Genomic DNA, 11,943 nt, shown 5'->3' with positions numbered 1-11,943 from the left:
GAGACAGGGTTTCTCCGTGGCTTTTGGTTCCTGTCCTGGAACTAGCTCTTCTAGACCAGGCTGGCCTCCAACTCACAGAGATCCTCCTGCCTCTGCCTCCCGAGTGCTGGGATTAAAGGCGTACGCCATAATAATTGATTTCTTAAAATGATAAAAATGATTGAACTCTTAGTTATACTGACTTTGAAACAGAGTAGGCACTTCCTTGGTAGGGAGAATGCCATTAATAAGAGGATGTATGACTTTGTGCCATGTAAAATGTTAGCTGCTAAGTGCTGTAAGCTGACACATGGAGTTACGGCCAATGACCTGTGTCTTAAACATCTGCGCTAATTAACTGTGTCAACCAGGATTGCACATATCTGCATGGGAGAGTTCACTAATTGGAAACTAAATACTTAGGAGTTCAAGCTCTCCTCCCTAAACTGTACCGCCACCAGTGTCTGTCTTCATTCACAAGGAAGGAATTAATGTATGATGGGAAATTACACAGAAAGTCAATCACTGTGCCCCATCACTGTGTCCTTCTTTGTAATGGACACCCCTGCAGCCCATGGCTTGAAACTTAAGTCTAAGATCTAGCTATTGTCCAGTGTGTTTACCCCCTCCAGTGTACACAGTACACCATTCCTATTCTTCTGGTCTGAAGGGAGAAACCATGCTCCACATGCAAATCCTTTTATTGTTACTGCAATGGACAGTCCCAGTGTACGACTCAAACTGGCAATTTTAGAACTCGGTGGTGCGGCATACTTGTAATCAAGAATGGACGATGGTTAGCCAGGAGGATAGCAAGGGCAATGTCCTGTGGGGCTGCACACAATATTCAAGTCCACCTCAATCAGCACAGGGGACACTGGGTCAAAACTGCTGTCCTAAGAGCTGAAAAATGCAGCTGTTCTAGAATTGTTATCTCTCCTGGCACACAAAGTTGTCACCCCGTAATGGCCCAAGAGCAGCAGGTCAGAGGCCTTTATGGAGAAGTAGGTCTTCTGGCTGGTTGTAAATCATGGTTGTCTCATTTGTTATAGGAATGTAGCTTAATGGCTGATTAATCCTGCTGAACATTTGCACCTCATGTTACTAATCTCTAACAGGAATGGTGTGCATGCTACTCATCTTTGGATATTTGGGATGCAGCCCTCCCTAACTTAAATTCTTTGTGTGACTTAACGTCTCCTAAGAACCAGTAAATCCTTATACCATTAATTCTATTATCAACTATACTCGTCTACATCACAGTTTAGTAGTGGAGCGCTACTCTACACGCGAGAAACCGTTTACAAGTCACACGAAATTAACTACAGACAGATCCAAACCTAAATGTTAAAAGTGCAGAACTTCTGAAGACCCAGGAGAGACCAGGAGTCTCCGCGTTTGGCAAATGTGCTGATATCTCTCCACATGTGACGATATAAACACGACAGACACCACCATCTGCGGCTCCCGACGCTCTGTGTGTCCGCTGGCTCCCACCCACCACAGGGGCCTCGAGCCTCAGCGGCCGCTCGGCCTATTAGGGACAGCGGCCCCTCCCTCGCCAAGCCCGGCAACTTCTCCCGTCTGTGTAGAGCAACCCCTCACTCACCATGGTGCAGCCGCCAAGCTGACAGACTCTCCTCCCACAGGAGAACCCCAGACTCAGTTCTTGAGGAAGCTGAACCAACGGAAGTCCGCTCCCGGAAGAACCCTCCCATCTGACAGGAGAGTCAGCTGGAGGCTCTGATTGGCTGGTCCTGTTTGAGTGACGGGACCAGGTTAGCAGAAGGGACTTGGCACTGTGGTCCAGGACTGGCTTCTAATCTAAAGACAGACCTGCCCCAGATTGGCTGGGAATTTACGCCAAATTCAACAGCAAGTCTCTTACTAATGTAAATCAGTGGGTTCGGTTTTAAAAGGAAGCATACAATTTCAGAAAATTAACTAAAATTAAACTAAAGAACCTGGTATAAAAAAAAAAAAATGGGCGGGGCGGGGTCCCGCCGCGTAGGCGGAGGACGCGAAGGTGTTGAGACGGCAGCGGGACGCGGCGCTCCAGGCGCCTGGTGGAAAATATCAAAAATGTTTCAAATTCCTATGCAGAATCTTGACAGCATCAGGAAGGTGCGGAAGAGGGTGAAAGGCATCTTGGTGGATATTGGACTTGACAGCTGCAAGGAGCTGCTGAAGGATCTTAAAGGCTTTGAACCAGGAGAGAAGTACTTTTATAATACATCATGGAGCGATGTCTCCCTTTGGGAACCTTCTGGAAAGAAACCGAGATACCGAACGAAGCCATACTGCTGTACTCTCTGTAGGTACTCAACGAAGGTGCTCGCTTCCCTAAAAATCACCTGGATCAGCCGGGCGGTGGTGGCGCACACCTTTAATCCCAGCACTCGGGAGGCAGAGGCAGGCGGATCTCTGTGAGTTCGAGACCAGCCTGGTCTACAAGAGCTAGTTCCAGGACAGGCTCCAAAACCACAGAGAAACCCTGTCTCGAAAACAAAACAAAAAAAAAAAAATCACCCGGATCTGGATCGTTACCATGAAGAAGAGGCTAACCAGGAGCTGATGATCCCCTGCCCCAACTGCCCGTTTTCTTCTCAGCCCAGGGTAGTGGGCAAGCACTTCAGGATGTTTCATGCGCCTGCGCGGAAAGTCCAGAACTACACGGTGAACATTCTGGGTGTAGTGAAGACATTAAGGAGTGATGTGATAAGCTTCACATGTTTAAAATGTAACTTTTCCAACACCTTGTACTACAATATGAAGAAGCATGTGCTGGTGGCCCATTTTCATTACTTAATCAACTCCTACTTTGGTTTTCGAACCGAAGAAACAGAGCAACCAAAAGCAAGTGACCCTGCTTCTGTGGATAAAATCCTGTCATTTGACAAATACTACTGTAAAAAATGCAACGCTATTGCCAGCAGTCAGGATGCCCTGATGTATCACATTTTGACATCAGATGTACACAGGGACTTGGAGAACAAGCTGCTGTCTGTGATCTCAGGACACATCAAGAGGACTGGGTTTCTGAAGCAAATGCATATTGCTCCAAAACCAGTGAACCACTTGGCCTTACAGCCAAATAGCAGTGCTTCGAGCATTGCAGCCCCTCTGTCTTGCTTCCACCTTACTTTGCCACCAAACAGTCAACGTCCTGGCACTGTGCAGCCAGTGACTGTGGCCCCAGGCACTTCTGGAAGCCTTACACACCCACTACCCACCACTGCCCAGTCTCATGTAGCTCTGGTCTCCAGCCCTTTGCCTGTATGCCAGAATAGCCTCACCCTGAAACAGTCAGCTCCCCCTCCTATCTTTATCTCTCACAGTGTTCCACTTAATCAGCCTTGGAGTACTTCTGTGCTGCCTGTGAATAAGTCTGTTAGAGCAAGCATCCTTCCCATGAATCAAGCTGTACACCCTGGAGTTTTACCCCTCACTCAGCCCATGGAGTCTATAAGTAGACCTGTGGGACCCATAAACAGACCTGTTGGACCTGGTGTCTTACCGGTGAGTCCCTCTGTCAACTCAGGGGCTCTGCAGTCTGCTTATCCAGTGGGGATTTCTGTAGGTCGGGCGGTTCCCTCAGGAGTCCTTCCTGCCGGCCAGGTGGCCCCTGCTGGAGTGATCCCTGGGCAGACAGCCACTTCTGGTGTCCTTCCCACTGGCCAAGTGGTCCAGTCATCAGTTCTCCCTGTTGGCCAGACACCATCTCGAGTTCTCCCTCCTGGCCAGACAGTGCCCTCAGGGTTCTCCCTGCAGGCCAGGTGGTATCACCCGGGCTGCTTTCATCAAACCAGACTGTCCCCTCAGCTGTTGTCCCTGTGAATCAGGGTGTAAACTCTGATGTTCTTCAGCTCAGTCAGCCAGTAACACCAGGAGTCCTTCCTGTGGGCCCACCGTGAGGCCTGGTGTCCGGCAGCTCAGTCCTTCTGTCAGCACTAACATCTTGCCTGTGAGCCAGCCAGTGAGAGCTGGAACCTCACAAAACACAACTTTCCTCACTTCAGGCTCTATTCTCAGACAGCTCATTCTGACTGGGAAGCAGGTGAATGGAATTCCCACCTACACACTGGCCCCAGTGTCTGTCACTCTGCCTATGTCCCCTGGTGGAGGCCTTGCAACTGTCGCACCACCACCCCAGGTGCCAATGCAGTTCTTGCCCTCAAGCTCGGGCACACAGATGGCTAGCTCCCTGCCCAGACTGCCCTCCCCACAGGTGCTAGTGAGCCTTGCCCCTAGTGTGTTTGTTCAGGCTACCTCACCTGTAGCAGATGAAAATCAGGCACTCAGGCCAAGCAGTGGAAAACATGCCTGGTTTGCAATGAGCTTTTCCCTTCCAATGTCTACCAGGTTCACATGGAAATGGCTCACAAGCAGAGTGAGTCTCAGCGCTGCCGGGTTTGCAATGAGCTCTTTCCTGCTAATGTCTACCAGGTGCACATGGAAATGGCTCACAATCAGAGTGAGTCCAAGTCTGGTGAAAAACTTGAACCTGAAAAGCTTGCTGCATGTGCTCCGTTTCTGAAGTGAATGAGGGAGAAGACGGTGCGCTGCCTCTCCTGTAAGTGCCTGGTCTCGCAGGAGGAGCTGATGCACCATTTGCTCATGCATGGCTTGGGATGCCTGTTTTGTCTGTGCACTTTCCGTGATGCCCGGGGCCTTGTGGAGCACAGCAAGACTAAGCACCTGGGCAAGAAGAGACTGTCTTTGGATTATAGTAACAGAGGTTTCCAGCTGGACCTGGATGCCAATGGGAACTTGCTCTTCCCCCATCTTGATTTCATCACCATACTGCCACGAGAAAAGCTTGTAGAGCGAGAGGTGTACCTGGCTATCCTTGCTGGAATACACTCCAAGTCACTGGTACCTGTGTATGTTAAGGTGAGGCCTCAGCCCGAGGTTTCACCAAAGTTGCCTAGCAAACAGAAGCTAACCTGCCCCCTTTTTTTGGCACATTTGTGACTGCTGATGCCTATGAGCTCCATCTGAAGGAGAGGCACCATGTCATGCCCACAGTCCATACAATGCTCAGGTCTCCAGCCTTTAAGTGCATCCACTGCTATGGGGTCTACACTGGAAATATGACCTTAGGAGCCATTGCTGTCCATTTGCTCCATTGTAGAAGTGCTCCCAAGGACAGCAGCTCAGACCTGCAGGGCCAGCCAGGTTTTATTGAGAGCAGTGAACTGCTGTTGGTTAATGGGGAAGTGATCCCTGACTCCACCTTTGCTGTAAAGAGAAAGCTGCCAGAAGGGCACCTGGGGGCGGAAGACCAGAGGGATGGGGACAAGCCCCAGCTCACTCCAGACACCGATGCAGTCCCAGGTCCAGAGAGAGGACTGAGTGCTGTGCCTTTGAAGAGACAGAAGAATGAGAGCAGGACAGAGGGGTCAGGGGTCAGTGATGACTCTCTGCAGGTGTTAGCATTGGATCCTACCAAGTATGGAGGCCGCTCCTATGAGGACAAAAAACAGTTTCTTAGAGATTATTTCCACAAGAGGCCGTATCCGAGTAGAAAAGAAGTGGAACTATTGACTTCACTCTTATGGGTGTGGAAAATCGACATGGCTTCGTTTTTTGGGAAAAGAAGGTATATTTGCATGAAAGCAATAAAAACTCATAAGCCCTCTGTACTTCTAGGTTTTGATATGTCTGAACTAAAAAATGTCAAACATAGTCTGAACTTCGAGTGTGAATCACAGGATCTGTAGAAGACTAGGTCTGAAGTTTGGCTGACTTTGGATGCCTTCCCCCCTCCCCCGCCACCAGCTTTATTCTCAGTGTTTGAGGCTCTTCAAGGGGTTCCAGGTGCTCCGAAAGCCCATGAAGGAAGCCCACCCTTCCGCAGTAGGACTGCTCCCTGCAGTTTGGTTTGCAACTGTTTCAGTTTCTCCCATCATGTATATGTAAATTAAATCTTTGGTAATCCATGCACGCCTTGTTTTCCCAGGAGTGTCAGTGTCAATAGTAACAGCCTGGAATCTACAAATACTTACTTTTTTCATTTTAGGAAATTTCTGCTTGTTTGAGAATACTTGATTAATAGAAATAAAAGCATTGCCCAGCCTCAGTCTACAGACAGCAGCTAACGTCCATGTTGAGAAGAGTGAGTGCTCTGGTGTCTGTGGTCCCTAAGAACATACTTTTAAGCATTAACTTCTGCTGATTCTGTGAATGCTGTTTGCTTAAGAGTACAAATTGAACTACAACTTTTTAGGTTTTCCCTGACAGGTATTTTTTTAAATACCATAATTCATGAAATAAATGAAATGTTACCATTTATTAAAAATATACTGAGCCTGAGGTCTGGTGTGTAGTGAATCAAGTGTTGCTTTATAAATAAAGTTTCTGTAGGAACAGAAATGCTATACGGTGCAAATTGTCCTTTGCTGTGGCAAGTCATTGCTCCATGCATAGGTAAGACAAGTCTTTAGTGCCTTAGGATAACTGAAAATGCTGAGAGTGCAGCCTCCCTAGGGACTGCTGGTCAGCTGGTAGGAAGGAAGGACCACGACACATGGGATTCCTGCTCTTGCATTTAGACACAACTTGGGGTGGAGTACAGGTTTCAGGCATAGGTGACAGGCAGACCAGGAGCTCTGTCTTGAGTTAAGAATAGCTCGGGGTAGAAGCATTAAGAGATGGAGGGAGAAACAGGCTTTCCTCTGGCCCAGGTGTTCAGATGGATGGGATGGTGGACTGATGAACCTCCACAGTTCTGTGAATGCCAAATTTTCTTTCTCACATGATATGAAATAATGTAAAGCACGAGAAGTGGTGGTTATTCTTAAAAAAAAAATGCTGCAAGATCCCCGCGGCAGTAGGCAGCAGAAATGCTGTAGGTCCCAAATGGTGGTAGCGGGTCATGTGGCAGCAGGCAGTGGGCTCTGGGAGCAGCCAGTCCCAGGCAGAGACAGCTGCTGGTCTCAGAGCAGTGGTGGCAGGCCATGTGGCAGCAGGCAGTGGGTCCCAGGCAGAGACGGCTGCTGGTCCCCAAGCAATGGCTGTTTCCAGGCAGGGAGACACATGGCGGGAGGGCAGAAGACAGAGACATGGATAGACACGACATGCAGGGTGAGGTTGAATGTTTATTCAGGGGGTTATGGAGGAGGAAGGGTGAAGGGGGGCAGAGAGAGGGAGAGAAAGAGAGAGAGACAGACAGAGAGAGAGAGAGAGAGAGAGAGAGAGAGAGAGAGAGAGAGAGAAGAGAAAGAGACAGAGACAGAGAAGGGGGGGAGCAGAGAAGTAGGGGGAGAGGCAGAAGCGAAGCTGCCTCTCAGAGAAGAAGATGGAAAAGAGAATGAGCTCAGGTGAAAGCTGAAGATCAGCCTGCCTCAGCAGATGGGGGAGGGAGTGGGCGTGGCTTGTATCTTAAAGAGACCAAAACCATAACAGTGGTAATGAGGACCAGCCAGCTCTGGTCAGAATCATCCCTCTGATGCCCAGCAAACAGGGATGATGGCCTCTGGGAAGCACTACAGTGTTGCTATGTAGAGTTTTAAAAATAGAATACTTGCATGTAATTGCTCTATTGTACATTTCAAGGCAGTTGTCTGTGATTATTTGTGTACTCTGTTGTAAATTCAGAGCTTATTGAACTTTATTTATTTATTTTTTTTTGGTTTTTCGAGACAGGGTTTCTCTGTGGCTTTGGAGCCTGTCCTGAAACTAGCTCTGTAGACCAGGCTCACAGAGATCCGCCTGCCTCTGCCTCCCGAGTGCTGGGATTAAAGGCGTGCACCACCATCGCCCGGCCGAACTTTATTTTTTTATTATTTCCAGAGTGTCTATTTTTAATTAAAATTTGTTAAACCACAAAAAAAAAAAGAAAGAAATGAACTGGTTGGAGGAGGCACAAGGCTGTAACCCCGAAACTCCTCAAGAAGGCAGGCAGGTCTCTGTGTGTTCAAGGCCAGACAGCTAGCAATACCACACAGAGAAACTCTGTTTAGAGAAAAAATATCAAAAAAAAAATTTTTTTGAGAAGCTGCTTTTGAGCTTCTGCTGGTGAGTATTTATTTGTCTGACATATGTGGGTGGTGGGGAAGGGATTTCTAAAAGAAATGGTCTGTGCCCTGGCTGCAGGATCTGAGAATGAATTCCAATGGCTGCCAGCAGCAGTGAACTGGGGTGTGGCCTCAGGTCCCTGGAGGAGGAGGGTAGCTAGCATTGACCTTGCCAATAGGCCTCAGTCAAGTGTTTACGTCAGGGCCTGAAGTTCCTCAAAAGGGAATGAATGCAGACCCTTGTTTATCTAAATGCCTGACTTTGGGGAAAGGACTTGTGGGAAGCAGGCAGCACTTGAAACTCAGGTTTCTTGTCTTCATCTTGCCTTCTGGACCTGTTTCCCTCAGAATGCTCCCTCTCAACAGGGAAGGTCATGGCGGACATCTTACTTTTTCCCCAGGATAACTTCCTACCTACCATTCTGATGGATCGTCCTGTACTGATTTTTAATCCTAACAGAACTCTTTTTTTAATTAATTTATTTATTAAAGATTTCTGCCTCCTCCCCGCCACCGCCTCCCATTTCCCTCCCCCTTCCCCAATCAACCCCCCCTTCTCATGAGCTCGAAGAGCAATCAGGGTTCCCTGCCCTGTGGGAAGTCCAAGGACCACCCACCTCCTTCCAGGTCTAGTTAGGTGAGCATCCAAACTGCCTAGGCTCCCACAAAGCCAGTATGTGCTGTAGGATCAAAACCCAGTGCCATTGTTCTTGAGCCTAACAGAACTCTTCCACTGTAAATAAATAAAGCAAATACGCGAATAGATGAATGAAGGAACTGACCAACAAACCAACAAAAAAATAAAGAAAAAGTCTAGAGTTCTTTGTAAACCACTTTTGGGTGGGCTACTTAGTCTAGGGGTTGTAACCCACCCAGCAGTCAGTTATTCCAGGGTCCCGGAGAGGCACTATCTGGAAGATATGAGCTAGGAGACAAGAAGGAGGCTAAGCGAGATTCTTGTCAAAGCCTCCGTTTATTAGAGATGGGGTACAGCTTATATAGGGTAAGGAATTGGGGGGTGGGAGCATGGAATGTTGCCGCGTGGTTCACGTTGGCCACGTGGTCCAGGAGGTTACGTTAGGTCAGGTCACCTAGGACAGGAAGTCACGAGTTGACACACCTAGTTCTCTAGATAGTTTGGAATGTGGGGTGGGTTCCGCTAACAGATAGCTCTCCATTAACAGCCAATTTGGGTGTGGGGTAGGCTTTGTCAATAGAACGATTCCTAACACAATTAGGGGTGTGGGGTTCTCTGCAGACTCCCCAGGGTGATGGTTCCTGTAATAATCCTAGGAGGAAATTGGCTCCTGAGAGTTCTTTATTGACTTTTGTTTTCATAATGAAAACTTTTGACCTGTGACCTAGAAAGTGTCTGGAGTATAACTTTATACTCAACACCCCCCCCCACACGTCTCTGTCTCTCTCTGTCTCTGTCTCTCTCTGTCTCTCTCTCTCTCTCTCTCACACACACACACACAGAAACACTTGAATAAATTTAAAATTAAACTAAATATACAATAAAAGGAAGCAAATACCTTTACTGTCATCATCCCATCACTTAGAAGGCAGAGTGAGCTCTGTGAACTCTGAAAGTCATGGAGAACAGCAAGAGTTCCTGCTGCATTTTGTCAAGTTTTTCTCAAAAGATTTTCATCTTTTATGATCATGTGAGAGTCTAGCTTTTTTTTTTTAATTTGATAGATGGGCACATGTTCCTTCTAGTTCTACTTGCTGTACAGTTTTGACAATGGAAGCAGGTTGGATTTTTTTTTTTTTTTTTTTTGGTTTTTCGAGACAGGGTTTCTCTGTGGCTTTGGAGCCTGTCCTGGAACTAGCTCTGTAGACCAGGCTGGTCTTGAACTCACAGAGATCCGCCTGCCTCTGCCTCCCAAGTGCTGGGATTAAAGGCGTGCGCCACCATAGCCCGGCTGTTTCCTTGTTTTTCAAGCCAGGGTTTCTCTGTAGCTTTGGAGCCTGTGCTGGAACTAGCTCTTTTTTTTTTTTTTTTTGGTTTTTCAAGACAGGGTTTCTCTGTGGCAGCTTATTGAAGTTTAGTTTTTTTTTTTTTTTTGGTTTTTCGAGACAGGGTTTCTCTGTGGCTTTGGAGCCTGTCCTGGAACTAGCTCTTGTAGACCAGGCTGGTCTTGAACTCACAGAGATCCGCCTGCCTCTGCCTCCCAAGTGCTGGGATTAAAGGCGTGCGCCACCATAGCCCGGCTGTTTCCTTGTTTTTCAAGCCAGGGTTTCTCTGTAGCTTTGGAGCCTGTGCTGGAACTAGCTCTTTTTTTTTTTTTTTTGGTTTTTCAAGACATGGTTTTTCTGTAGCTTTGGAACCTGTCCTGGAAATAGACCTTGTAGACCAGACTGGCCTCAAACTCACAGAGATATGCCTGCCTCAGCCTCCCAAGTGCTGGGATTAAAGGCGCCAGGCTAAATTTTTTCATAATTCTTGAATGGGGTAACTACCAAAGGCATTTCTTCCTACCTGGTTTGTGTTTGCTTGCTGTTTAGAGTTTTTAGATCATCTGTTCCATGAGCCCTAGGCTCCACACCTGTCCCCTGAAGGCACCTGGTAGGAGAGGGGCTCAGACTTTTAAGATTCAAGGTCACCACCCCTTGCTAAGGTCTTTTTTTGTTGTTGTTGTTGTTTTTTTGGTTTTTCGAGACAGGGTTTCTCTGTGGCTTTGGAGCCTGTCCTGGAACTAGCTCTGTAGACCAGGCTGGGTCTCGAACTCACAGAGATCCGCCTGCCTCTGCCTCCCGAGTGCTGGGATTAAAGGTGTGCGCCACCATCACCCGGCTTGCTAAGGTCTTGAACACCTGCTTGAACCATTTAAAGGGTGAGGCTACAACTTGACTGGTCTGCTTAGATATGCTTTTTTTTTTCCGAGAAAGTGTTTCCCTGCATAACAGTCCTAGCTGTACTGGACCTAGTTTTTGTAGACCAGGCAGGCCTTGAACGCACAGGGATTCACCTGCCTTTCCCAACCAAGTGTTGGGTGTCGCCACCACCTGACTAGATAGATGTGCATATTTGCTGCCTTCTTGCTGAAGTTGGGAAACATTACCTTCTTGTTGAAGTTGGGAAATTTTTGGGTTTCTTAGCAAAAAACAAAAAATTAAAAAAAAACCAAAAAACCTTTATTTCTCTTCTTGTTTTATTTCACATTCTAACTTGATTTTTGTGGGAGAGGGGGGGACAGGACCTGTCTTTTTATTTGTGCCTCAGACAAACTATTTCACTACGTGGAAGAGGCCTTTCTTCTGAACACTGCTGCTGCAATTACAATTTAAAAAGGAAAACTAAAAGTAAAATAAATAATCTGGGATTAACAAAGAAAAAAGGGGGAAAAGCAGCATTTTCTTTATTTCTTTGTTTTGGTTTTCTTCTTTTATTGTTTTCTGAGGCACGGTTTCTCTGTGTAATAGCCATAGCCATTCTGGAACTCACTTTATAGACCAGGCTGTCTTCTTGGTAACATTCTGGGGTTTTTTTCCTTATTTTCTATCTGTAAATCGACATTTCTTCTTTTTCTCTCTTTTGTTTAATTTATGTGGGTTTTTTTGTTTGTTTGTTTTTCTCTGTTCTTGGAACTAGCTCTCCTAGACCAGGCTGGCGTCAAGCTCCCAGAGATTCACTTGCATCTGCTAGATATGGAGCCGGTCCCCTCTAATGCTTCCATCTTGGCCTTATGGGCTCCATGCTCCGAGGGAATGAGGGAGGAAAAAGGGAGTTGGCAAGGGCAGTTCCCTGCCATCTAAGTCTCCTTTCAAAGACATTTCACCATGGCCACCACTTGCTTGCTTGGGGTTCTCTTTCTGTTGTTTTGTTTTTACAAACTCATTCCCCCTTCTCAGACTAAGTACTGAGTCAGAGAAAATTCAAACAGCTGTGGAATAATTTTTAAAATTCCCAATTGGATATCATTTCCAGGAATAATATTGA

At 47.1% G+C, this 11,943-nt stretch overlaps 1 protein-coding gene across 1 annotated transcript; it reads left to right on the top strand.

Moving 5' to 3' along the window:
* Positions 1-2,043: 2,043 nt before the first annotated feature.
* On the top strand, positions 2,044-5,732 carry LOC101979718 (activity-dependent neuroprotector homeobox protein 2-like). Its single transcript, XM_013349698.2, is given in 7 exon segments — positions 2,044-2,328; positions 2,509-3,730; positions 3,733-3,888; positions 3,891-4,274; positions 4,277-4,341; positions 4,426-4,933; positions 4,936-5,732. Coding segments are annotated over 7 exon segments (3,369 nt in total). The 5' UTR covers positions 2,044-2,061; the 3' UTR covers positions 5,703-5,732.
* Positions 5,733-11,943: the final 6,211 nt, after the last annotated feature.

The sequence above is a fragment of the Microtus ochrogaster genome, chromosome 2, assembly GCF_000317375.1.
Source record: "Microtus ochrogaster isolate Prairie Vole_2 chromosome 2, MicOch1.0, whole genome shotgun sequence".
Lineage (NCBI taxonomy): Eukaryota > Metazoa > Chordata > Mammalia > Rodentia > Cricetidae > Microtus > Microtus ochrogaster.
Note: the sequence above shows the minus strand (reverse complement) of the source record. Positions and strands in the feature narration are given on the sequence as shown.